At 62.6% G+C, this 25123-nt stretch overlaps 2 protein-coding genes across 2 annotated transcripts; one reads left to right on the top strand and one right to left on the bottom strand.

Annotated features, from left to right (window-relative positions):
• Positions 1-262: 262 nt before the first annotated feature.
• LOC309816415 (protein-tyrosine kinase 6-like) lies at positions 263-8080 on the bottom strand. The gene is given in 10 exon segments (XM_082643883.1): positions 263-1270; positions 1504-1667; positions 2807-2988; positions 4256-4417; positions 5024-5099; positions 5101-5154; positions 5156-5179; positions 5713-5873; positions 6161-6282; positions 7811-8080. Coding segments are annotated over 10 exon segments (1326 nt in total). The 5' UTR covers positions 8011-8080; the 3' UTR covers positions 263-1089.
• A 6902-nt stretch (positions 8081-14982) lies between these two features.
• FNDC11 (fibronectin type III domain containing 11) lies at positions 14983-15936 on the top strand (the record flags this gene model as incomplete). Its single annotated transcript, XM_082644924.1, has 1 exon — positions 14983-15936. One exon carries the CDS (start codon positions 14983-14985, stop codon positions 15934-15936), a length of 954 nt encoding a protein of 317 aa, XP_082501050.1.
• Between the last annotated feature and the right edge of the window lie 9187 nt (positions 15937-25123).

The following is a 25123-nucleotide window of genomic DNA, read 5'->3' as shown; positions in this document are numbered from 1 at the left end:
TAGCCTCTTGTAGGGCACACTCTGGGCAGGGCCCCCGGCAGCCAAAACTTCCAGGGTGAGGGGAAGGGGGTGTGGGAGGCTCTAGTGGGCCCCCACCCGGGGCAGCCCAGCTTTGGGCAGAGTCCTACTCGGGAGCTCTGTGTGTGGCTGGGGAGTGGTCTCATCCTCTGCTGGCCTCCTGGGGGCAGGCGTGGGGGGTAGGCTGGTGGCGTCCACATGCCTCAGTGGCCGGCAGAGACTGGCCGGGGCCTGGGGGTCAGGAGAGGGCAGTTCAGTGAGGGGGCGGACAGAGGGTGTGAGGGCGGTGGCTTAGAGGGGTGGCCTCCACTGGTTAGCGGGCTGGGCTTAGCTGGCCACCCCACCCCAGCTCTGCTCTAAATCACGGGAGCCCATCCCAAGGCATTTGGGTGGCTCGTGGCCCCCAGAGGCTGCACCTTCTGTCCTGCCTGCCCTCAATGTGTCCAGGCACGGTTAGCCTGACCCCCACCCAGTCCTTTCGGTCACAGTGTCCAGACGTGGCCCCCAGACCCCCCGGTGGCAGCTGCCGTTTGCCGAGGCAGCTGGATAGGAACAGCGGCTGGCCCCAGGGAGCAGGCGTCAGTGCCCCTGTTTCCACAGAGGACTGGGGGGTCCACGCCCCCTTATATCCAGGTCTCAGGCAAGGCCAGAGGGCAAAGGGAGTGCAGCCAAAGCCTAGGTCCCCACCACGCATGTCCAGGGAGGCTCAGCCCTGATCCTGACAGCTGGTGGGCTTTGGGTCAGGACCAGGGACAGGTCCACTCCCTTAGGAAAGAGAGGCGACCTGGCTCCTGGAGCCCCAGGGCAGGTGTTGGCTGTGGAGGTCCCAGCACTTTCCAGGAGCTGGTGTCAGGCGAAGAGGCAGTCCCAGCTCCTGGCTGCACTGGGCAACAGGCGGGCCCAGGGCTGCCCGAGCCCCTTCTCGGGAGTGTCCGGCTGGTTCTGGGAGCTGTGGGTACCTTCAGCAAATCCTCAGTAAATCTGGGCCAGCGCACTCCCATGATCCGAGGTGGCTCAGGCCCCTCACGAGGGCTGGCCTGGCCCTCAGGCAGTGGCAAGGAGGCGGCCGACTCAGAGCAGGTTCTCGTACCTTCTGAGGCTGGAGAGCTTTTCCCGCAGCCCTTTGAAGCGGGGCCTCTGCTCGGGGTCCCTGTGCCAGCACGAGAGCATCAGCTTGTGTGTGGTGGGCGGGCACTTCAGGGGGCAGGGCATGCGGTAGCCCGCCTCTACCCTCAGGAAGGTACGGACATGCCTGTGGCGGGCAGGACAAGAGGGGCTGTGGAGGCAGGGAGGCCAGTGCCGTCCCCCCTCCCCCAGGAAGCCTTGGGCTGTGCCCTCGCCCTCTGCTTCCCTGGCACTCACTTCTAACTTCCTCCCTCTGGACGGTGACGCCTGGAAGGCATCAGGCACCCAGTGAATGGTGCAGGGGCCGTGTCCAGGTGACGGCCCCCTCCCGCCCTGCCCGCAGTCGGCAACACTGGGCGCCCAGTACCTGGATAGGGCATCTGACCCCTGCTGAAAATCTCATGGAGGAGAACCCCGAAGGACCAGATGTCAGATTTGATGGAGTAATGCCCTCGGGAGAGTGCCTCAGGGGCGGTCCACATCCAGTAAAGGATGCTGTGGTCATGGGAGAGGTAGACATTTTGCAATCAGACACGCTGGGGGCGGGCCTGGGGGCCGCCTGCACCCTCCCTCCCCGCAGCGTGGACAGGTTCGGGGAGCCCGGTGCTTGGTGGGCAACTGCGGTCGGGACCCACACTGTGTCAGGGCTTCCTGGGACCCGTGCTGCCCAAGCTGAGTAGGCAGAACCCGCCCCAAATGCCAACAGGCCCCGCCCCAGAGGACCATAGTCGCAAAACCCAGCAGAGAGCTTCCCAGGACAAGGGGCAGAGTTTCTCCAGAAGTGAGCTGCAAGGAGACACCGGGAGGGGTGGTGGGTTAGCAGCCAAGCTGGCGTGATGCTGGGGTCCGCTCGAGGAGCACACTGGCATGGCTGACACTTAGCTCTGGGGCATCAAGATTAAAGGAACCCCTCAATTTCTCAGTGTGTGACTGGGAGTCCTGGAGTGACTCCCTGGACTGGGAGTCCTGGGGTGCTGGTATCACCTGCCTGCTGGGCCACGCTGAGCACGGAAGCAGGACACTGGCCAAGGGCGAGTGAGGGTTGGGCCTGCTCGCCCCCCCGGCCCTGCCGCCTGCGCGCTCTGCCCTGCTTTGCTGCCCACCCACTCAGCAGGGACTTCCCTGCCCCCAGCCTCTGGGCGCCCGAGCTGGCCCCATTTAGCTGTCCTCCTGGACTCATCCAAGTGCCTGCACTGCCCTCCCAGGAGCCTCCTGATCCCATTAAGACCCAGCTCCGGGGGCTTCCCTGGTGGCACAGTGGTTATGAATCCATCTGCCAACGCAGGGGACACAAGTTCGATCCCTGGTCCGGGAAGATCCCACATGCCGCGGAGCAACTAAGCCCGTGCGCCGCAACTACTGAGCCTGCGCTCTAGAACCACGAGCCACAACTACTGAAGCCTGCACGCCTAGAGCCTGTGCTCCACAAGAGAAGCCACCGCAATGAGAAGCCCGCGCACTACAACGAAGAGTAGCCCCCGCTCGCCCAAACTAGAGGAAGCTCGCGTGCAGCAACAAAGACCCAACGCAGCCAAAAATAAAATAATTTTTTAAAAAAAGACCCAGCTCGGGCTCCACAGCCCACATCTCACCTGAGGGCGGGAGGCCCACGGGAACCTCCAGCTCCCTGCACCCTCTGCTCTCCGCCCTCCCCTGGCCCTACCTTGATGAGCCTGGCCAGCCCGAAGTCCCCGATTTTGCAGATGTTGTTTTCCCCCACGAGGATGTTCCTGGCGGCCAGGTCCCCGTGGATGTAATTCTGCAATTCCAGGTAGCACATGCCCTCGGCCACCTGTGCTGCAATGCCCACCAGCTCCGAGGTGGGCAGGGTTTTCTCATCGGAGTCTGCAGAGGCCAGGGGAGGCCAGGGTGAGTGGGGCCAGCCAGGGCCAAGTCCTCTCTGCAGACTCCTGCGCTCAGGATTGGGGCTGGGACAAAGGGCAGATGGCCTGATTTAAAATTGGAACTGTGGACCCACTGCAGCCCTTGTGGAGGGCTATTAGGTATCAGAGCTACCACAGTCTATACATACCCTTTGGAATTTCCTTCTGGGAATCCACACTGAAGCAATAGGAACTCAAAGACTTATGTACAAAGATGTTCATCACAGCATTATTTACACAGTTAAAAACCTCAAAAGGTTTCAACAACAACAGGCGCCTGTGTGGACGTGGCACATCCACGTGGTGGTGCACAGACCGTCAGGATTTCATTTCTGATGAACAATTAGTGATACAGGAAACTACAGTGATCAAGTGAAAAGCACTGCAAATGTTGCCGTATTAAAATATACCCCCCGGGGTGAGATAAGGAGGGTGGGAGGGAGACGCAAGGAGGAGGAGATATGGGGATATATGTATGCATATGGCTGATTCACTTTGTTATACAGCAGAAACTAACACAGCACTCTAAAGCAATTATACTCCAATTATACTTCAATAAATTATACTCCAATTATTTACTTGTTTAAAATGAATAAAATAAAATATACCCCCAGATACACACATATGCATACTGGATGTCATTTATCCTGCGGTGCACATTTCTTCCCATTTCAGCGTCTCTGAAATTGGGCTGCATCTGCATACAATGGCGCCTCCACGAATTGGCTGCGATTGTCTGGTTTGGGTGTTAAATGAAACAATGGGGCTTGTTATAGATGATGAGGTCTGTGCATCAACGAGATACGTGGTGTGTGAGCGTGCGTGTGCGAGTGTGGGTGTGTAAGCAGACAAACACCCGGAGGAGGGACAGCGCCTTCTAGGAAGAGAGAACAGCAGTGAGAAGCAGGCCTGTGTGTGCCACAAGTGGGAGGGGTGGGCAGCCACGCCAAGCGTTTGATTTAAATGGCCTCAGTTCATCGTAGGTGTAGGAATGATGAGTGGCTTTTCTTGTCTTTGTTCTTATCTGTATTTTGTCAAATTCCTGCAATGAACGGATGGTACATTTATCACAAGATATTTTAAATCCTTTCTTAAAACTGAAAAGGCAATCCCAGGCTGTCTGGTGAATGGTATGCGGGGGCGGGGGGCGGGTTTTCTTTTTCTTTCTGTGCCTGTTTCCTGTTCCCTCCAGCGGGCACGAATCATTCTGGTCCCCCCACCCCGCTCACCCCGCAGCAGCTCCAGCAGGCTCCCCTTGGGCAGGAGCTCTGTGATGATGTACACAGGGTCCCCCACGGACGCCACAGCGTACAGTGCCAGGACGTGCCTGTGCCGCAGCTTCTTCATGGCCTGGATCTCCGACTGGAACGTGCGCTGACGCAGAAGGTCAGCTGTCGGGGCAGGGGGGCGGCCTTGCTGGGTGCAGCCTTCGAAGGAGCTGAGCCCCTGTCCCACCCCACCCCCCGCCCGCACACAGCAGTGGCTCAGAAAATGTGGGCGCCCTCCCCGACGCCCCAGCTCCCAAGCCAGGATGCCAGGGCAGACACAGCCTGGTCCCCGACGTTCACACAAGGGTCCCCAGGGACCACAGACAGACACCCCCATGTGGTTTACGCCTGCCCAAGACAGATGTGGAGCTGGAACACCCCCTCCCAAGTGTGTTCCCTTGCACCCCTGGGCCCCTGGTTCCTGAAGTGGGCGATCCCAACCTCTGGTGGGTCCCAAGAAGATTTTAGATGAACCTTTTCAGATTTCTAGTGATCTACTTATTTTAATGGATTTCCTTCCATTTATATTAAGAATTTAAAATTCCCTTTTAAGATAAATGCATTTAGGTAACAGCATGAAAGGAGAATGCCACCCGGACACTGCGGTAGGTGCCACAGGTGATCCAAGTTAGGGTGGTGAGTGGTTGGCAGGGCGTCAGGGCCCAGGGCTGGTGGGCTGCCCCACCCCCGTGAGTAAAGCCAGAAGTCCCTGGCCTGGAGCCCGCTCACCTCGGACGATCACCTTGATGGCCACTCGGACCTTGTCCTTCCAGAGCCCTTCGAAGACCTCCCCAAAGTAGCCAGAAGCCCAGCTTCCTGCAGAGCGTGAACTCTTCCCGCAGCCTCTCCCAGTCGTCACAAGTTGGGCAGGGGCTCTGGCTCATGCTGCAGGGACACGGGGCGGGGGCACCCGTCCTCGGGAAGTCAGCCCCTGGTCTATCCTCAAATGTAGGGCCACGTCCTGCTTGGGAGGGTCCCAGTGTCCGGCATGTGGCCAGGCTCTCCCAGGGGCCGCCCCAAGCCTGGCTGACCCCTGCTGTGTCCTGCAAACAAACGCCACCCCGCCTCCCCCACACCTGCTCTGGGCCAGTGACACTGGCCTCAGTGCCACTCACACAAAACTCCTGTCTGGCTGCTAGCCGGGGCACGTGGCCCAAGCTCCCACCAGCCCAGAGAGACTCAGGACGTAGCAGGAGCACAGCTGACCTCTAGCTGGCCCAAGGGTGAGAGTGACTGGGCAAAGGAGGACACGTCCCCTGCCCACCGTCCCCCCGTGCCCGGCTCTGTACAACCACGGTTCCCACGTAGCCAGAGTCCCTGGGCTGAGTGTCCCTAGGGGTCCCCCAGCCAGTCATGGAGTCAGGACCCACACCCACCTCCACCCGAGGTCGTGTCACTGTAGGGGGCAGGGGGCCTACCTTTTGGTGGGGCGAGGTCAGCCACAGGCCATGGGACAGGCTCTGGGCCTCGTGGTGGTCCACGAGCTCAGGCAGGCCAGGGAAGGACACAGCCTCTTTGAGGTGCAACTGGCCGTCCTGCCACCAGATCCTGTAATGGCAAACGGTCTGCTGGTCCCGCACTGGACGGAGGGGACGCTCATGCACAGGCGCTAAGAGGGGCCCACTGGCAGGGGTTCCCCCAATGCGGAAAGGAGAGAACCGGCCAGACCCCAGGGAAGGCACCCAGGCCACGGGGCCTGCACCCACTGAGGGTCAGAGCTCCCAGAGCAGGGCCTGGACGCCACAGCACAGTGGAGGGGACAGGCCAGAGGGGCTGGGCTCTGCACACACGAAGGGTTTAGGGACAGGAGCCCCAAAGTCAGGCCCAGGTGGGGCTGCGGAGCGGGCAGGGGCGGGAAGCGGGTACCCGAGAGGACGCAGTTGGCGCCCGGCTTCTCGCTGACCCGCATCAGGAAGGCCCCCAGCTCAGTGCCCGCAGCCTGCAGTCGGTGCAGGGCTTCCGAGTGAGAGATCCGGCCAAAGAACCACCTGCGGGGCGGGGGGGACCCTGAGCGGCACGGCCCCTGCCTGTGCCCCCCACCGAGTCCCAGCCCACACCTGATCCTGCACCTGCCCCCAACCCTGGCCCACAGCCGCCCGCTGACACCCACTGACCCAAAGGCCCCTTCTTTGCCCATCACCGACCCCAAATGTCCCAAGTGGCCAGTTCTGGACCCCAGGAAAGACCCTGGTGACCCAGAAGTGGAGAAGGCCCCTCCCACTACCCTTCCCGGACTGTCCCCCGTCTGTGGGGACAGAGTCCCCCATCCTGTGGGTACAGCAGCCCCCCACCAGCCTCGGAGGTGGCTCTGTGGCCATGCTCTTGGACCACATCGTTCTGTGACTCTGTGGCCACCTTGTGCACCCGGGCCACAGGCACGCCATGCTGTAGCACCGTGGGACCTGGGGACGCACACGCACCCGCACATGTCCACAGGCATTCTCACACCCCAGCTCCCAGCGCCAGGGCAGGGCTGGGCCTGCGGAGTTTCCCAGGGGACCTCTGCTGCCAGCCGCCCCGCCCTTGCACCCTCGGCTCCCTCAGGCCCCGTTGGAACATGGGTCCCTGCACGGAAGACCACTGCCCAGCACTGAGCCCTGCGGGGTCTGCGGGCCACCCCAACCAATCCAGCACCTCTGGAATCTCTCCCATTTGCCCCACCCCCTGCCAACCACCCGGCCTCCTCCCACTTCTCGAATGTGCTGGGTTCCCAGCGCCCGGGGCCTCTGCACTGGCAGTACCGGCCCCTGCCTCATCACTGCCGGGAGCCCTGCCTGAGATGGTCCTGTGTGCGCCGTGCTTCTATGTCTCCCCCAGGAGGGGCGACCCTGCCCGTGTCGGCTCCGGCACACAGCAGGTGCTCAGTCGTGGCGTGCACAGGCACACGGGGGGGCCGTGGGAATCCCTCTGCCGGACCCCCCCGTCCAGAGCTCAGGGAACCACCTGGGGTCGTGTGGACACACGCACGCCGGGCTGCGCCTGTGGCCCAAGCTTGCTGGGCCGCCCTCAGGCCCACGGTTGTCTCTGGGAGCCACCTTGCCAGCGATGGGCAGCCGTGCTGGTACGGGCAACAGGTCTGTGGCCCACACCCGGGCGGGCCTGTCGCAATGGCCTTCCCGCTCCCTCTGACTAGGCCAACAGGCTGCTTTCCGGTGTTTGGAAGGTGAGCGAAGCTTCACTCCCCAAAACGCCCGGGCTCTGCCTTGGACTCACTGTCAGCTCGCTGCTCTTCTCTGGGTCCCGGCACGGAGGAGGGGCCGGAGCCTCTGCAGCCCCCATCCCCAGATGTCACACAGCAGAAGCCCGGCCAGGGATCCCAAGGCCAGGATGGTAGGCCCAGCCCCACTGGGGGGGCAGGGAGATGGAGCCACGGGCCACTCCTCCTTGGCAGCCCAGGGTCCCTGCCCGCACCCAGAGCCCAGCCACAGCGGTGCAGAGCTCTGTCCTGATAGACGCCCTGCAGGGCCCAGGGACGGGCAACTTGGAGTGACCCACAAGGGCCGTGGGGAGACTCACGGCTCCAACCCCACCGTCTCCTTCTCGGCCAGGGCCCTGCCCACCCCGTCCAGCAGCACGGTCCACCGCCACTCCTCCTCCTTTCTGGCCACGTGGAAGAGGTCCCCTGCCCGGAAGCTCAGCTCCTCGGCTGTGTGGGCCTCGAAGTCCCAGAGGCCCACATACTTGGGGCCCAGGGGAGCCTGGCCCGGGGACCCCATGGCCAGGGCAGTGGCAGAGCTGGGCCGCCTGGCCTCACCGCCTCTGCTCCAGCGGGAAGCAGCATGTGGGCAGGGCTGACCCTCACAGGCCGTCCCCGCCCCACTGAGCCGCCGCTCAGTTCCGTGTGACAAGGCAGCCGGGCCAGCCACACCTGTGCCACCAGAGATGCCCCTCCCAGGCCTCCCCAAGCACCCTAGGCTCTATACCAAGGGCCACCTGTCTTCCCACCCCCTGGGCCAGGTCAGTCTGGGCGCTGCTGCTACCCACCCGCTGGGGGAAACCTGCCCAAGTGGCCACTCAGATGCCCCTGCCCACATGGTCAGACCTAAGTGCCAGGAGGGTGGGGTCATCAATCAGACGGGGGCACTCAGCCAGGGGGCGTGGGACTCAGAGCTGGAGGGTAAAGGGCAAGGCACACCCTCCCCAACCTCCCAGGGCTGCTGGGACTGAGCCGGGACTCAGGGACGGCCGGGGGGGCTGCCTCTCTGCCCGCCCCCAAAGGAGCTCCCCCAAGGCCCAGGTGCCTCCTCCCAGCGGGAAGCTGGGGTGCCAGGGACTATGCCCCCTACAGAAGGGCTGTGAGGAGGATGACCAGGGGAAATCGAACACTATCCCTACTTGTTGGCGCTTTCCCTTTTATTGAGAAGAGATTATGGCACCACCTGCCTCACTTTGAGATCAGCAACAGGTATTTAACAAGCTCGTGAGCATATGGGGCAACCCGCTGACCAAGGAGGGGCGGGGCCCAGAGGGGAGGGGCGGAGCTGCTCAGCATCCTCAGGCTCCCTCACCCGGCACGCCCACCCCTCTCCGCCGGCCAGAACGGCCAGAACGCTCCGGGCCCCTCGGGCCTTGGGCTCCACCCGTGAGCCGTTTCCGGGGGGCCTCGGGGAGACGTGCCAGGTCCTGCCTGAACCACACGGGGAAACGGGAGGGATCCGAGGCTGAGGTCTGGGCCCCTCCCAGGGCACCAGCATCAAACCTGTTCAGCTTGTGCTGATGACACGCCCCAGGGGTGTGCCAGTGACCCCCACGCACACCTGGCTCCCCTGTCACCCCGTCCAGCACGCCCCTCCCCTCGCAGGACGCCTGCCAGCTCTGCCCCCCACACACCCCAGTCCCAGGACACAGAGTGAGCCCTTCAGTGTGTTCGGAGCCCCGAGCCCCACACTGCTGCTTGGTCTGGGAACCGCCCAGCACCGGGGGAGCCCAGCTCCAGCCCTCACCCTCGGGCCCCTCAGCTCTCCCAAGACAGGATAGAGGAGGGTCAGGGGCTGTAGCCCAAGTCAGAGCTGAGGCCTGGCTGCCCGGAGTCCCAAAAGGCTCAGGCGAAATCCTCCTGCCCCCTCCCCACATCTGCCTGGGTCAGGGGGACGGTGTCCAAGGCTCTGACCTACAACCAGGGTGGCTGGGGCCTTCCTGAAGTGGCCTGTCCTCCCCTCCTCCCTCTGGGCTGCCTCTGCCCGAGGTGTCACCCCCCGCCGCCAATTTCTCCAACCCTACAGATTCTGTTCTCTGAGCATCTGAGCAGCCCCGGCGGGGGGGTCACTTATCTGCACCTGAGGGTCCCAGCTTCCCCAGCCGGTGCCAGCCCCCGGGTGGGACCTGTGGTCATGGTGGGGACTAACTGGCCGCTGCGAGGCAGCAGAGCTGACCCTCCAGGGACTGAGGAGCTGGGGCGGCCATGCACGCCTCAGCTGGACAGCAGTGAGCCTCTCTGTGGGGGTTGAGGGGTCTCCCCGGCCCGCCGGCCTGGGGACAGGAGCCAGGTAGCTGGGGCTGAGGACACCACGAGTGTGGCAGCCCTTGCATCTCAGCGCAGACACACAGTCATTAGTTCTTCCTCCCAGCAGCCCCTCCCCTCCCCCAGGACCCTGCCAGCCGCCTCCAGGAGCTGCTCTCAGGGTCCGTCCTCCACCTGGAGGGACCGTAGGCCCCTACCCATCAGAACGGTTGGCTGTGGGGTGGTGGCCTGGAGTCCTCTCAGAAGGCACCTTCCTGTGAATCAGGCTTTTCCCCCAGATGCAAATCCCCCAGGAGACTGTGGGGACGCTGAGAGGCCCCCAGGATGCTGGAGGTGGCCTGAGTGAAGCTGAGACCTGCTGCTGGTCGGCAGAGACTGAGCTTGGTGCAAGACCAGGGGCCCGCGTCAGGGCAGCTGAGCCTAGCTTTGCTAGCCCTGTTCACCAACCAGCTTCTGGCCTGTTCTCAGCCAGCATATCACCTCTTGGTGCTGGGGCTGGGAAGAGGCATCTCTGACCCGAGGGTTCCTCAGCTGGCGCCCCCTCCATCTAGAAGTCAGGGATGGGACTTCCCTGGAGGCGCAGTGGTTAAGAATACGTCTGCCAATGCAGGGGACACGGGTTCGAGCCCTGGTTTGGGAAGATCCCACATGCCGCGGAGCAGCTAAGCCCGTGAGCCACAACTACTGAGCCTCTGCTCTAGAGCCCATGGGCCACAACTACTGAGCCCACGAGCCACAACAACTGAAGCCCACGAGCCACAACTACTGAAGCCTGTGCGCCTAGAGCCCGTGCTCTGCAACAAGAGAAGGCACCAAAATGAGAAGCCCACACACCGCAACGAAGAGTAGCCCCTGCTCGCTGCAACTAGAGAAAGCCAGCGTGCAGCAACAAAGACCCAATGCAGCCAAAAATAGATAAATAAAATAAATAAATAGAAGCCAGGGGTTACAGTGGCCAAGACATTCAGGAGAAAGACAGGTAAGGACCACACCCAGAGTGTGGATCAAATGTTTGAGGCCCATGTACTGTGTCCATAGCCACATGGCAGGGCCCTGCTCAGCGCTGGCACACAGCTGTGCCGGGAGGCTACCCTGTCCTGCGTACCCTGAGCCCGCGCCAAAAGGTCACCTCCTCTGGAAGAGTGCCCAGCCTCTGCTTCCCCCCATGATCACAGACTGGCATGCAAATAGACAAGTGTCTGTGCCAGCCTCTCCCCACCTGTAGACTGCCCTGGCCCTAGGGACCGAGGGCACTCAGGGCAATGGGTGGCTCCCCCACCTTATCCACCGCTCAAATGAACCTCTTTGGGAGCAGTCCCAAAGGCCAGGGCCATGTCTGCCCCACACCTGGCCCAGAGCAGGGGGGAGGGGGCCAGGTGAGTGAGGACAGGTGAGAAGGGTGGGTGAAGACATCTCTGTGACCCAGCTTATCACCCCTTCCACCCCCGGGTCACCACCTCACCCCCTCACAGCACAAGCTCACTCCTGTCCTCACCGTCTCACTCAGAACTGCATCCCAGTCCCCAGTGCCCTGCCCTCCAAGAAATGACCCCGTCAGCAAGGATTGCTGGATGCCAGGCCTGAATCCCTGGGTGTGAGCAGGAGGGCCTGGCGAGTGTGGCATGCGCACACACCATCCAGCCAGCTCGCGGCTCAGCTTAACCACGCCTGCCAGAGTCACTGCCACTTTCCCTCCTAGCGGAATCAGGTGCCCAGGCACACCATCCCTGCACCACACCTTTCTGCTTGCTTACCACTGTGAGGCGGGGCCTGGAGGAGTCATGCTGGACGTGCAGTCCCCAGACTCTATCCTGGCTTACTCCTGTCTCCCCAGAAGGGGCGGTACGCACGGTTGGTTCCAGAGCGTCTCAGGGGCGGCCTTGGCCACGCAGGTGATGGGCACGAGACCCGTGCAGGGCCAGCCCGCGAGCCTGCGGGCGAGGATGTAGCCGCCCTCCTCCCTGAGGGCGTGCAGCCTCTCCCCGCGGCTGACACTCAGCTCCTCCGCGCTCCGCGCCGTGAAGTCAGCGCCCTGAAGAGCTGCGCGGGGGCCGGGGGGTTGCAGGGCTCCGCGGTGGGGGGCTCCGCTGCCGCGGGTTCCGGCTCCACGTCGGCGTCGGAGTCCGGGTTCGGGAACCGCGGCGCGCCCGCCGGCCAGATCTTGTCCCACAAGAAGGACAGGAAGGTCAGCTGCTTCCTGAGGAAGGGCTCCACGCCCGGCGGTGCGCCAGGCCCTGCAGGGGACGGAGAGGGTGCAGCAGCGGGGCTCGGGGACCCCGACGGGGAGAAACTGGAGGGGCGGCGCGACGGTGAGCGCTGGAGCCTCGCTGCGCGGCGCCCCTGCTGGCGCAGGGTGGGCGGGTGAGAGTCGCTCCAGAGGCCCCCGCCCGCTCCCTGCGGTGCTCACATCGGCGCAGGGTGGCCCTCCAGCCCCGGCCACACGACGGCCGCCGCTCTCCTCGACCTCTAGGGTGTCTCGCGGGCAGGGCTGGTTCCCCAACCGCTCCGAGCCGCGTGCGTCTGGCGCGGGATCGGTCCCAGGACGGCGTCGGGGCGGGGCCTGGAAGAGGGTTTCCCGAAACCTGCGTCTGGGTGGGGCTATGGGGCGGGGTCTAGGTGGGTGGGGCTGTGGTGGGTGGGGTCTCGTGGGCTGTAGACGGGGACGCGGGGTGGTCCCTGTGGGGAAGGAGACGTCTGCGTCTTGACTGTCAAGGTCACGCTCGTGGTGTGATCTTGTAGGACAGCTCCGCTAGGTGTTCCCCTTGGGGGAAATGGGCAAAGGGTGCTTGGGATCTCTGTGTCATTTCTTACAACTGCAGGTGAATCCACAATTATCTCAAAACTGAAAGTTTAATTTTAAAAATTTAGCTGAGGAACAAGAAATAGGAAAAAAAAAAAAAAGACGGGGCCAGAGATGGCAGAGGTCCAGGACATGCCTGACCCAGAGCAGGAGGGGAGACTGCTCCGCCGTCCACCCTCTCTGTGGGTGGGCCGCAGGGCTGCGGGCGGCTTCCTCTCACCACTTTCCAGGTGCCGGCCTCCCCCTCAACCTTCAGAGAGCACCCCCTTTCCAAATAATCCAACTCTTGCGTTTCAGACCCCTAAATAACGACATAACAACAGCTACAACTTACAGAGTTAGCGCCCAGGGCACCCACGCACTCCCTCCCACGCCTGGACCCAGAGGACAGGCTGATGGGCGCTTAGCCCGGCAAAGCCTGCTCCCAAGAGTGAGGCTACCGGGAGTGGTGGGCGTGCCCTGGGAGGCACCTGCCACGGAACAGAATGGGAGGGGAGCTCAGGGGCAGACACCCTGTCCTGGAAGGGTCCCCACCAGTGACCTGCAAGGGGGTGGAGGCAAGTGGCGTCCCTCGGCTTGAGGAGGCATCCCGGCCGGGGCTCGGGCCGTGACACCCCAGGTTCCCAGGGAAGGGAGCGAAGCCTCTGGACGATCTGTCTGAGCTGAAACCTGGGGGCGGGCCCGGGGCTGAGACTCGTTGGTTCCTTCAGTCGGGTCCTGGGGTGGGGAGCGAGCCCCTCGCGACCTGCCCGCAGCCCCTCAGGTCGAGGTCGCCCGACCCCCACACCCTGGGCTCTCCGCCCACCCCGCCCCCCAGCCCCGGGGGGCGGGACGTCACAAAGGCCCGCGGTCCCCATGGCAACCCGCGGAACGCCGCGGCGCAAGGCTGGGCACCCCGGCTCGGCACACAGTCGGCAGCCCTGCTCCGCCCACTGCAGGACGAAGGGCAAGTGGGCGCGGGGAGGCGGGCTGGGGGGATGGAGGACTAGGGTGGTGTGGCGGAGGTGGGCAGGCGGGCGCGGGCGGCGGTCGGTTGGGGGGCAGTGGGCCTGGGGCCGGGGTGGTGGTGTAGGGGGTCTCGGAGGCGAGGAGGGTGTAGGTCTTGGGGAGGAGGGCCAGGACAGGAGGCTTCTTTGGAGGAGTTCACCAGCAGCCCCTCTGCCTTTTCCACCTGAGAGACGGTGGGCATCTGGAAACACCTCGGATCTGGACCCATAGCCAGGTCTGGAGCTAGAGTTCTCTCCAGAGGCAGCTTGAATCTGCCCCAGGCTCCGGCCACCGCCCAGATACCCTGTCTGCAGTGTCCAGGAGCAGGGTCTGCAGCCTCTGCCCCAGGAAGGTCAAGGCCTGGCATCGGGGGAGGGAGACCAACTTGGGGCCCAGCCTCACTGCCCCTTAGCAGAGCAGCCTTGGGCGAGTCACTCAGCCTCTCAACTCCCGTTTGGAATTCATCCAACCCCTGACACCACTGAGTCTGTCTCACTGCCCTTGGGGGTGGCTGGGACCTGGGACAGCACCCGGGGATGCTGGTCCCTCCTGCAAGGAGCCCCAGCCTTGTGGTCAGGGCCTGCCAGCCTGGGAGCACAGCTCTGCCCAGCTGTGGGGTGCACTGGCCCCTCCCACAGACACTCAGAGCTGGGAACCCAGGTTGGAGAGGGGTGCAGAAGGACACTCAGGCTCTGGGGTCTACGGTGGGCTAGAAGCCTGGATTGAGAGCAAGCTACGAACTGTTCTAGCTTCAGGCACCCCATCTGAGAGGCAGGGTAACCATTCAGGGGCTTTACTCATGGACTCAGTGAGCTCATGGAGGTCCTGAGGCCCCAGGACACAGCAGGGCTCGGTAACAAGGAACTGGCATGTTTCCTTCTCAGAGCTGAGGCCGGCAGCCACCCTGCCTCCTGGGCTAGGCCCCGGTCATCTGCTCTGCACCTGTAGTGGGGCGTGGAAGGTGTGCAGGACAGTGGTGTCCCCAGCTGGGGTCTGGTGCTGCTCAGACAGGATCACACTGAATCCTGTCAACAGCTCCAGGGAGCAGCGTGACCCCCTTTCAGACACGGCCGCAAAGCTGGGCAGTGGCTGGGCTTTCCGCACGGGCCATCCCGGCCCAGAGCCCCCGTCTCAGCCCTGCCCTGTGTCATCACAAACGACCATCAGTAGAGTGTCGTGCTGGCCCCTGCGGTGTTAGCTTTTATCTAGATCTGCAGCCTGCTCACCTGGCCCTCCAAGCAGCCCCTTTCCAGAGAGACGAGCCCTCCCCACAGAGTCCTCCCCGCACCCCCCCCAGCAGGCTAGAGGGCCCAGCATGGGGCCAGTGGGCCTGAAGTCACCCCCACACAAACACTGCCCCGAGTGAGCCTCTGGGTGGGCGGCAGAGGCCAGTCTGACCGTCCCGCTCATACCCTGCCCTCCACCTGCTGCTCCCAGACCATGAACTTGCAGGTGACTGGCCTGGACCCGGACAGAATGAAGCTGGACAGCCCTCAGTGCTTCCCGGACCAGGAGGAGGCGGAGAAGGCCGAGGATCGGCAGCTGCTGGAGCCTGAGACTTGGCGGACCCACGTGGAGCGCCGCAACGCTCTGCGCAAGTTCCTGACCTCGGACCTGAGCCCCCATCTGCTCAAGCGCCACCACGCCCATGTGGAGCTCCTCAAGAAGAGCTCCTACTACGTCAAGATCCTCCCCAAGCACCTGGGGCTGGGCAACCGGAACCGGCAGGTGCTGTCCACCATGTTCCAGTTCATCGAGCCCCTGAAGTTCCAGCGCATGAAGAAGGTGGGCGCGGACCAGGCCAAGATCCAGCTCTTGCTGCTCGGGGAGCTGCTGGGGCAGCTGGGCCACAGCTACTCTGAGCTGGACGCCCTGCTTGAGTCACCGGACCCTCGGCCCTTCCTGGCGGAATGGGGGCTCGTGGAGCAGCGGCTGGCAGACCTGTCGGCCGTCATGGACAGCTTCCTGGCCACGATGGTGCCAGGGCGCCTGCACATGAAACACCACCTGGTGTCTGACATCAAGGCCACCAAGATCCCCCACATCCAGCTCATGCTGAGCACCAAGCTGCCCGTCATATTTGACCGCCAGGAGTCGGTGGCCCACCACGACTGGGTCAGCCTGCAGTGGTATGTCACCCTCCAGCCGGCCGTGCCAGAGCAGTTTGAGCTGCACTACGAGCTGCTGGACCCACAGACACAGCAGGAGTGCAGGCAGTGTGGCATCATCACCGTGGCCGCCTGCGCCTTTGACGTCCAAAACCTGCTGCCCAACCGCTCCTACAAGTTCACTATCAAGAGGGTGGAGGGCAACATGCTGGTGTACGAGCCCTGGCTGGACAGCCTCACCCTGCAGACCAGGCCTAGGTCCCCTGAAGGTCCCGCCCCCCCGTAGGCTGGGCAAGCTAGGCCCGGCCCTGACCACACCTTCCTAGAAATGATTTTTTAGTACTTATCCACTAATAAAGGGGAGTATAAACACACATAGACAATTGAAGAAACAACCCTACTTACTTTTTAAAGGAGGCGGCAGCCACATGAGTGTTTTTCCTGACTCAGCCCAGCCCACCCACAAGTCCCTGGCCCCCCCAGCTCCTGCTTCCTTTTCTAGGGGGCGCCCCAGGCTGGCCTTTCCAGGACACTGACTCCTGGAGCAAGAAGCCTCAGCCCTGGCACGGCGCCGCCACTACCCATGAGGACAGCTGGTCCGAGGCTCTGCGGGGCGGCAGCCCCAGCCCCTCCCCCGTCCATCTCCCCCATCCCCATCACAATAACCAGCTGTAACACCTGGGCACAGGCTCTGGCCATCTTTCCTGCCTCTTACACTGGGATTCCTCAAGGGAGGGCAATACCCCCAAGTCCTGCCCAGACCCCAGTGGGGGCAGTCACTATCTGCAGTCACAGATAGGCCCCAGTACTATCAGCCCCAGCTTCATCGAGGCCAGGGGGCCCAAGGCCAAGAGGACATTTTATTATTTTTTAAAATGACAATAAAAGTACTATCTTCTCCCCAAAAGAAGCTGAAGAACCCCCATTATGAGGTGGGTGAGGGTCCTAGCAAGGGAGCCTGGTAGGGTAACACCCCCCCAGATCCACACAAATGCATACCTTCTGTTTGGGGGGGGCCTCCCTACAGCCCATCGCCCCTCCCCACCAGCTCCTGGTGTCCAGCCCCAGACGGGCGACCTAGAGAGTCTGTCCTTGCCCGCCAGTGTGACCCCCAGCCCGGCCAGCAGCTCGCTCACTTCCTGAAGGCGACGCAGTCATCGGCGTCTACCTGCTCCAGCAGCTTGGCCCTCCGGGTCCAGGAGGGGCAGCGCCGTGTACCCTGGCTACGGCCGAGGAGGACTGTCCACGGGAAAAGGCCAGAGCCACCCTCAGTACACTGCTGACCAGCTTTCCGTACGCACACCGTGATGGTCACTAGGACAGCAGGCCCCTGAGAAGATAAGGTGTGGCCAGGGCAAGGGGTCAGGAACAGGGCCCCTCCCCCACTGAGAAGCGGTTTGGTGAGGGGGGGACCTTAACTGGGTCGGAAAGGCCCAGCACCACCCACCCCAGCTATGGCCAGTGTCCCCTGCAGGGTTGGTATGGTCTCAGCCTGCGGCTCCCCTCCCAGGCCTCTCCAGCCGCCTGCGAGCTGCTGTATGCCACCCAGGGGGTCCAGCCACACTGTCATGCTATCTGTGGGTATGAGGGGCTCCCTCCTGGATGTCCTGCAGATGGAGTTGTCCCAAGGCTCCCAGGGGTCCAGGGCAGAGTCACTGTACTTGCTCCACGGAAATGTCCGGCACAGCAGAGGGTGGGGCGTGGCAGAGAGAAGTCTGGGGAGGGGACAAGAGCAGGAGCCGGCCAGGGGACCAGAGATGTGGGTTTGTGCTGGGTCACACTGATCCAGAGACCCGCACGCTGGGGTGAGGGCTCGCCAAGGGAGCTGCCCTTGGGTCCTGGGGCCTGGCACGCCGTCCGGGGGGACTTCAGGGTTGGCGCTTCCCTCCCCTGGTCCCGCCTCGCGACCTCACTGGGTAAGGCCGTGCTACTGCAGGTACCCGGCTGTGGGCGGCTCTGAAGCACCCTCCCGGTGTGGCCATGGAGGCCGGGGCACAGGTCCGCGTCCGCCCCGCCCCATCGTGCCCGCGGCTTTGTGCCTCGCTGGCCTCGCTCTCATCTGGACTCGTTGGCTGCCTGGCACACACAGCCGCAGGCTTCAAATCGCGCCCCAGACTTAAAAGCTTGGCCCTCACTGCGACGAGGCCCCGCCCTCTGCCCGCAGCCCCACCTCGCAGCTGTCTGACCGCGGCCCAGCCCCGCTTCCTGCGCCCTGCCCTCGGGGCTTCAACGCCTCTTCCTCCCCGAAGCCCTCCCTGACTCCAGGTTGATGAGGGCTTGGCTCCCTGCCTCGGGGCATGTGCTCCTCCTCTGTTCTAGCGCTTTTTCGCGAGACCCTAGAATTCCCCATGCCTTTGTGGCTGCCCTAGAAGAGAAGTGCCCTTTGGAGCAGGGCTCACCGGGCTGTCGCCACTGCACAGAGGCCATGGGGAAGTGGAATTGCACTGAGAGCGGTTTCCCAGGTCAGAGCTGCCTCGGGAAGGGCTGGGGTCGGGGGCACAGGTTTCCACAGAAGGCAGGACAAAAAGGCACCCTGAGGGGCAGGTGAAGGTCCTCAATCCTGCAAAGAAATGCACACCCGGGCAGGTTGTCCCAAAGGCCCTGACCTGGGAGCAGGCCTGAGGGTGTGAGGGAGCTGCAGAAATCTGGGTGGAGCACATGACAGCCGCCTGGGACACCTCCATCATAGCCCTGCACCCCCGCAGGGGTCTTGTCATCTGGTTCCCCTCCCAGGGTGCCAGCCCCTGAAGGACACAGGGCTGTGGGTCTGAGTTAGACAGGGCAGTGGGGCAGAGAAAAGGTGGCCTTTTCCAGGGAGGCCTCCTTGAGTGTGGGCTGAGGACCCTGTTCCAGTAAAAGACACTGGCTTTTGGTGTATTTTTTTTTTTAAATGGGACTTCCCTGGTGGCGCAGTGGTTAAGAATCCACCTGCCAATGCAGGCGACACGGGTTCAATCCCTGGTCCGGGAAGATCCCACATGCCGCAGAGCAGCTAAGCCCCCTGTGCCACAGCTACTGAGCCTGCGTGCCACAACTACTGAAGCCCGCGTGCCTAGAGCCTGTGCTCCGCAACAAGAGAAGCCACCACAATGAGAAGCCCACGCACCGCAATGAAGAGTAGCCCCTGCTCGCCGCAACTAGAGAAAAGCCTGGGCACCGCAATGAAGACCCAACGCAGCCAAATATAAACAAATAAATAAATTTTTTTAAAAAATGAAGTGAGGGGCTTCCCTGGTGGCGCAGTCGTTGAGAGTCCGCCTGCCAATGCAGGGGACACAGGTTCGTGCCCCGGTCCAGGAAGATCCCACATGTCGCGGAGTGGCTGGGCCCGTGAGCCATGGCCACTGAGCCTGCGCGTCCGGAGCCTGTGCTCCGTAATGGGAGAGGCCACAACAGTGAGAGGCCCGAGTACCACAAAAAAAAAAAAAAAAAAAAAAAAAAAAATGAAGTGAGCCCCACAGACGGCACCCAGTGTGGTCAGGGACAGCCAGAGACCCAGGAGCAGCCCTGACAGGACTCCCTTCCTGACCCCAAACCTTCCCAGGGACACCAAGTCTCGTGCCGGTCCAGGACCCCCCTACCCCCGAGATGCTCCCTGTCACCAAATGTCCCAGCACTGCAGGTCAGCAGGGAGGGTGGGATCACAGACCCTACCTCCTTTCTCCCAAGTTTGCGCACCAGGTGTGGCCTGGCCTGCTCCCAGCCCTGGAGAAGCCGAGACAAGGAGGTGGCGACTGTGGCCACGCCGGCTCCATGATCCCTGCTTGGTCAGGCGGGTGCAGGCGGCTGGGAGGTGGCCAGCATGAGCACTGAAGGCACGTGGGATCCTGCTGAGGGGCCCCCCCAGGCAGCGGCAGCAGAGGGCTCCCCCCCATTGTCCTGGCAGCCTGAGGGTGGTGGGCGGATGGGGTCTCCAGGAAGACACGATGGCCCCTCTGGACCTGCAGACGGCAGGCCGGCACCAGGCTGTGCTGGGTCTCACAGGTGTCCAGGTGTCCACTCCAGAGTGGGCAGCAGCAGTGTGGGAGGAGCTGGTCTCCTGCCAGTGGGGGGGAGGGGTCCGTGGAAGTCCCCCCCGAGTGCCCCTCCCCCCCAGGGAGCGGCCCCAGCCCTCCCCACCCCCCAGCAGTTCTTACCGATGACACAGAGCGCCACCTGGGCCCGGGTGAGGTTCATTTGTCCTCGTTGGCCGCGGGTCCAGGCCGCTCTCCAGGCAGGCACAGACGGTGCTCACCAGGGCGCCGCGCCACTCGCTCCCTAGTGGGGGCTGGGGGGCGTGGTGAGGCCCCTGCCGCCCACCCACCTGACCCGCCACCCCCAGGCCCCTGCTGCCGCCAGCCTCACCCCGTCTCTGGGTGACGGAGCACACGGTCACGCCGGTGACACCAGCTTCCTCAAGTCTCTTTCTGATCTCCAACACCTGGGCATGGTAGGGCTCGAGGACGGCGATGTCCCCAGGGTCCACTGTCCCTCTCAGGGTCAGCTGTTTGGTGATGCAGACCTGAGGGACCAGGCGGTGCGGGTGAAGCCAGCCCTGGTGCCTGTCACGCCCTGGGCTCCTTCGACGCCTCTACGTCTACCCCCAGGGAGCCACCCCTGTGCAAAGGGGACCAGGGAAGGTCCTCGCCCCCTTGGTTCATCAACACCAGCAGGCTGTCCTCGGGGCTCTGCACATCACCAGAGGTGACAGAGCTCCTCGCTCAAGTGGCCCAGGATGCTGGGCGGCTGCCTCAGGCCCTGCCACGGCTTTAACCTCTTTTTGTAGAACTCCACAGCAGGGAAAGCACAGACGCCCTCGTGCTGTAAGGCAAGTACCTGAGCCAGGGTCAAGGCCCGGCTGGCCGTCGCCCACGCCGGGGCCAAGGGTCCAGCTGCTCACCATGCAGTACTGCGTGTCCAGTGGGAGGGCGTCCCTGTGGAACCTCTTGAACAGAGACCCGTCCAGGCCCAGGTTTTGCAGCTGCTCATTCTTGACCACAGGCTGCAGCTGCTTGTGGTCCCCAAGAAGAACCACCTGGAGGGACAGGCACGCATGGTCCTGACCCCCCATGGCCATCACCGCCCCACCATGAAGCTGCCCTCCACGTGGTCCCTGCACCCTGGGCGGGAGGCCACACCCGGTGACATCTGCCCAAGCACCGAGCTCACCGCTCGCTTCACTTACTTTAGCCTGTGAGAAGCTCACCAGCAGGATGAGGGTCTTGGGCTCAGTGGCCGTGCCCGCCTCGTCCACGAGCATCTGCCAGACGTCCAGGTCCTTGAGGCCGGCGGAGGCTGCACGCGACATGGGGCACGTGGCCCGAGAAGCAGGCCCCTGGCCGATCTACGTGCTCCAGGCAAAGGCTGAGGCCAGGCGCCATGGTCCACAACTGCAGGGCCCGCGCCAGGAGCCCACACTGCAGGGCAGCGCTGAGCCGCGCCTGCAGCGTATCCCCGTTGCCCGCTCCTTCTGGCGCGGCTCCCAGGCTCCCGAGGCCGGGGCTCCTTCTGTCGCGGCTGCTCCTTCACTAGCTTCCAAGGCAGCATCCACGGGACGGTACTGCGTGGGGCCCTCAGGGTGACCAGCCTGGCCCCTCCTTCTCTGCACCAGACACCCCCCAGAATCGCCCCGCGGGGCAGCCTAATCACAGCCTCAGGAGAGGCTACTGCAGAGCCCAGACCCCCGCTGACCCACACCCGGCTGTACTGACCCCTCACCTCAGAGTGGACAGTGAAGGTCCAGGTGTGCTGAGTTTGCCTCTCCTGGGCCTGATGCGCCAGGGGCTGGTTGCAGTGCATAGATACGCCTTCAGCAGTCTCAGCCAGCTGCACAGGGAAGCCTGGCCCCAGCCCTGCCCCCAGCCACTCTCTCAGCCTCCACTTACCACCAGGACCTCACTGCGGCTCTGCTGGTATTCGGCCAGCGGCCGGGCCTGGTAAGGCACCAGCCCCTCCCGCCAGGCTGTGTGCTCCCTCAGCGCCACGGTCCCGGTGCGCTGGGTCCGCTCCTGCAGCTCCTGCTCTGAATGCGCCTTGGTGCACACGTCCCCGACCTCACAGAGGTTGGGCCTGGGGGGCGAGGGAGGGGGGCAAGAATAAATTCCGCAAGACGGCGCCTGGCACAGGCGGCTTCCCTATACCTCCCTTCCCCACCCCTCAGAGGCTGGGGAGGTGCTGGCCACACAGAGGGGACAGGGAACCCTGGTTCAAGCTGAAGGTGGGCGCATTCCACCGCCCCATCCTCACCTCGGGCAGAGCTCCAGCGTGGAAAGCCCAGCAGGCAGGCTGCGGCGCTTCCAGGGCACTGTCATGTCTAAGGGCAGCATCTGTGTATGCTCCATGGCGGAGGGCGCTGGAAGCAGGGAGAGCAGGGCTGGAGGAAGCGGCCCCCCTACTCCGCGCGGATGGCTTCGGCCAGGCGCGCAGCTCACCCGGGCCCCGCTGCCCCGCACCCGGGTCTTCAGCCCCGACGGCTGCTGCAGTACTCACGCTCAAAGGTCCAGATCGGCGCCTCCCCGGGGCCCCTGGCAAAGGGCCGCTGGTTGTGGTGGCGCCGGCAGCCGAGCCCCGGCTGTAGGAGCGGCAGAGCTGGCCGCGTGAGCCGCGGGATGGTGGGCGGGCGGTCTGCCTCACGCCGCACCCTGCTCCCAGGCAGCTGGCTTCAGGCGGGCCAGCGGGATCTCTTGGGGCAGCTGTGCTCCAGCCTGCTCAGGAGGTAAGTCTTTTCCATCAAGCCACTGGGTGCAGCGGAAGCAGCCCAGACACAGGTCCACCCGGGCGCGCAGGCCGGCCAGAGATAGCTCCTCGGCGGCTTTGCGACCCTGGCAGTGCCATCTCTGATGCTGGCCTGGCTCTGTGGGGCGGTATCTGAGGCTCAGCTGGTCCTCTGGGCTGTTCACCTGCGATGAGAAATCTGGGACACGAGGACCGAGGGGCCATGCACACCGGGCAGGGGCTCGGACACACTCTGCCTCTCCCACAGGCAAGGGGACTGACGGTGACACAAAGATGTTTTATTTATTTATTTTTATTTTTTATTGTTTATTAGTTTCTGCTTTATAACAAAGTGAATCAGTCATACATGTACAAAAGATGATGTTTTAAAAGGAAATGGAGCGTCAGCCCTGCGTCAGAGAACCCACCGCTCCAAAGGGAAAACCTGAGTCCACCTCCAGCAGGGGACCAGCGGTGCGAGCCCAGCCCGGGTTGATGGCCATAAACAGGGGCGGTTGGAGCCGGTTCAGGACCAGAGTCCAGAGATCGCTGACTCTCCCCTGAGCGATTGTGCCCCCAGCTGACTCAAACGTCTGAGTGTGGAAATTACCTCATGCCCCCCACTCCACTGCCCCCTCCCCCAGTCCCAGGGCCGCCCCCAGACCACAGCGGCCTCTCCGCCCCTGGGGTCGCCCCGCGATCCCTCTGCTGGTCCACGTGGGAGAGCCCCTGGGTCTCTGAGCAGAATTCTAGTCAGGCCCCGCCAGGGTCGCCGGAAGGCAGGGAGAGTGTGACCCTGGGCAGTTTGCTGAAAGGGCTGCAGGTTTGCGGGGAGAGAAACCCAGAAAAACAGAGCATGTGGAAGGGTGCTCCCAGCAGAGCTGGTGGGCGGCCCCCGCCCAGGAAGGGGCCCTTTCCTCAACGGCACCAGCCAGCCTGGGTGGGAGGGGACCTGCCCTCTAACCCGGGGAGACTCTAAGGTTATATCTACCCCCCTTAAATCCACCAAAGATGTCTGGCCTGTGCCAGGCATCACCCACCATTACTTGCCGTGACCTCATCCAGCCTCACCTCCTAGATTGTAGAGCTGCCTGGACAAGGGGAGGGCCGGCCGTGTAACCAGCAGATACAGGGACGTGTCAGGGACCCCGTGCTCCTCCTGGCTCTCCTGGGAGACACCGGAGTCACAGACGCATCTCCCAGCTCCACCACAGAGACCCCCAGACTGTGCCATGACCGTTTTAAGCCACCACCTTTTGGGGTGATGTCTTGCACAGCAACAGATGACTGATATACCAACACCCACCCTCCCACAGAAAGCCCATCCACGTCCACCCATGTGGGTGTCCTGTTGGGAGGGGCGGCAATGGAAGATTCCCATTAAGTCAGGAAGTTGGCTGAGTGCCATGAACTGTCACGTCAGGAGCCTCAACGTATACAAACATCCAGCTACAGGAAAACATTCCAAAAATAACAGCAGAAACAGAAGACCTGTGGGTGAGCCTAACAACAAATATGCAAGAGAACTGAAGAGCTCCCGAGAGCCGCAATAGAACACCTCTGATGATGGGATGGATAAGGAGACGCAGTCAGTCCTTCCTAAATGGATCTAAGAGTTCAATGCAATTCCCGTAAAAATGCGAAGACGAATTAGAGGGCAGGTAAGCTGATTTTTTTAAAAATTTTTATCTTTTTAGCATTTATTTATTTATTTGGCTGCTCTGGGTCTTAGTTGCGGCATGCATGCGGGATCCAGTTCCTTGACCAGGGGTTGAACCCGGGCCCCCTGCACTGGGAGCTCGGAGTCTTACCCACAGGACCACCAGGGAAGTCCCTGATAAGCTGATTTTAAAGTTCATTTGGAAAAGCACAACATAAACGAGCAAGAATAGGCAGGAAAATTATTACAAAGACGAGAACTAGGAAATTGAAGGAGAGAGAACACTCCCAAATTCAGCATTATCCTGATACCAAAGCCAGTTAAGGACACCACAGGAAAAGAAAATTACAGACCAATAATACCCCTGATGAATATAGATGCAAAAATTCTCAACAAAATATTAGCAAACTGAATTCAACAGCACATTTAAAATGCTGGGCTTATAGAAGGGCTATACCACAGCATAACAAAGGCCGTATGTGACAAACCCACACTTAACTCGATGGTGAAAAGTGAAAAGCCTTTCCTTTTAAGATCAGGAACAAGAGAGGGATGCCCACACTCGCCGTTTCGTTCATTCATTCATTTATGGCTGTGTTGGGTCTTCGTTGCTGCGCGCAGGCTTTCTCTAGTTGTGGCGAGCAGGGGCTACTCCTAGTTGTGGTGCGCAGGCTTCTCATTGCAGTGGCTTCTCTTGTTGCAGAGCACAGGCTCTAGGCACGTGGGCTTCAGGAGCTGCAGCACACAGGCTCAGTAGTTGTGGCTCGCGGGCTCTACGGCGCAGGCTCAGTAGTTGTGGCACACGAGCTTAGTTGCTCCGCAGCATGTGGGATCTTCCTGGACCAGGGCTCAAACCCGTGTCCCCTCTCCGCACTTGGTCTCTCCTGCCTGCCCAGGCGCTGACACTGCCCAGGGCCCCTCAGTGCGCTCTGCCCCTGGAGTGGCTATGCCCTGTTCACGGCCCTGGACATCTTCCACTCCCGACATGCCCCCTTGGGTGGTTCTCAGGCCACAGGAGACAGGCTCAGAGGAGTCAGTGGGGTCCTGGGCAGGCCCCACAGCTGAGAACACGGGAGCAGCCAGTGGGAGTGGGCGGAGGTGGGCAGTCGCCCGCCTGGGC

This window comes from Mesoplodon mirus (genome assembly GCF_964341445.2).
Source record: "Mesoplodon mirus genome assembly, chromosome: 15".
NCBI lineage: Eukaryota > Metazoa > Chordata > Mammalia > Artiodactyla > Ziphiidae > Mesoplodon > Mesoplodon mirus.
This window is presented reverse-complemented; position numbering and strand designations above follow the sequence as displayed.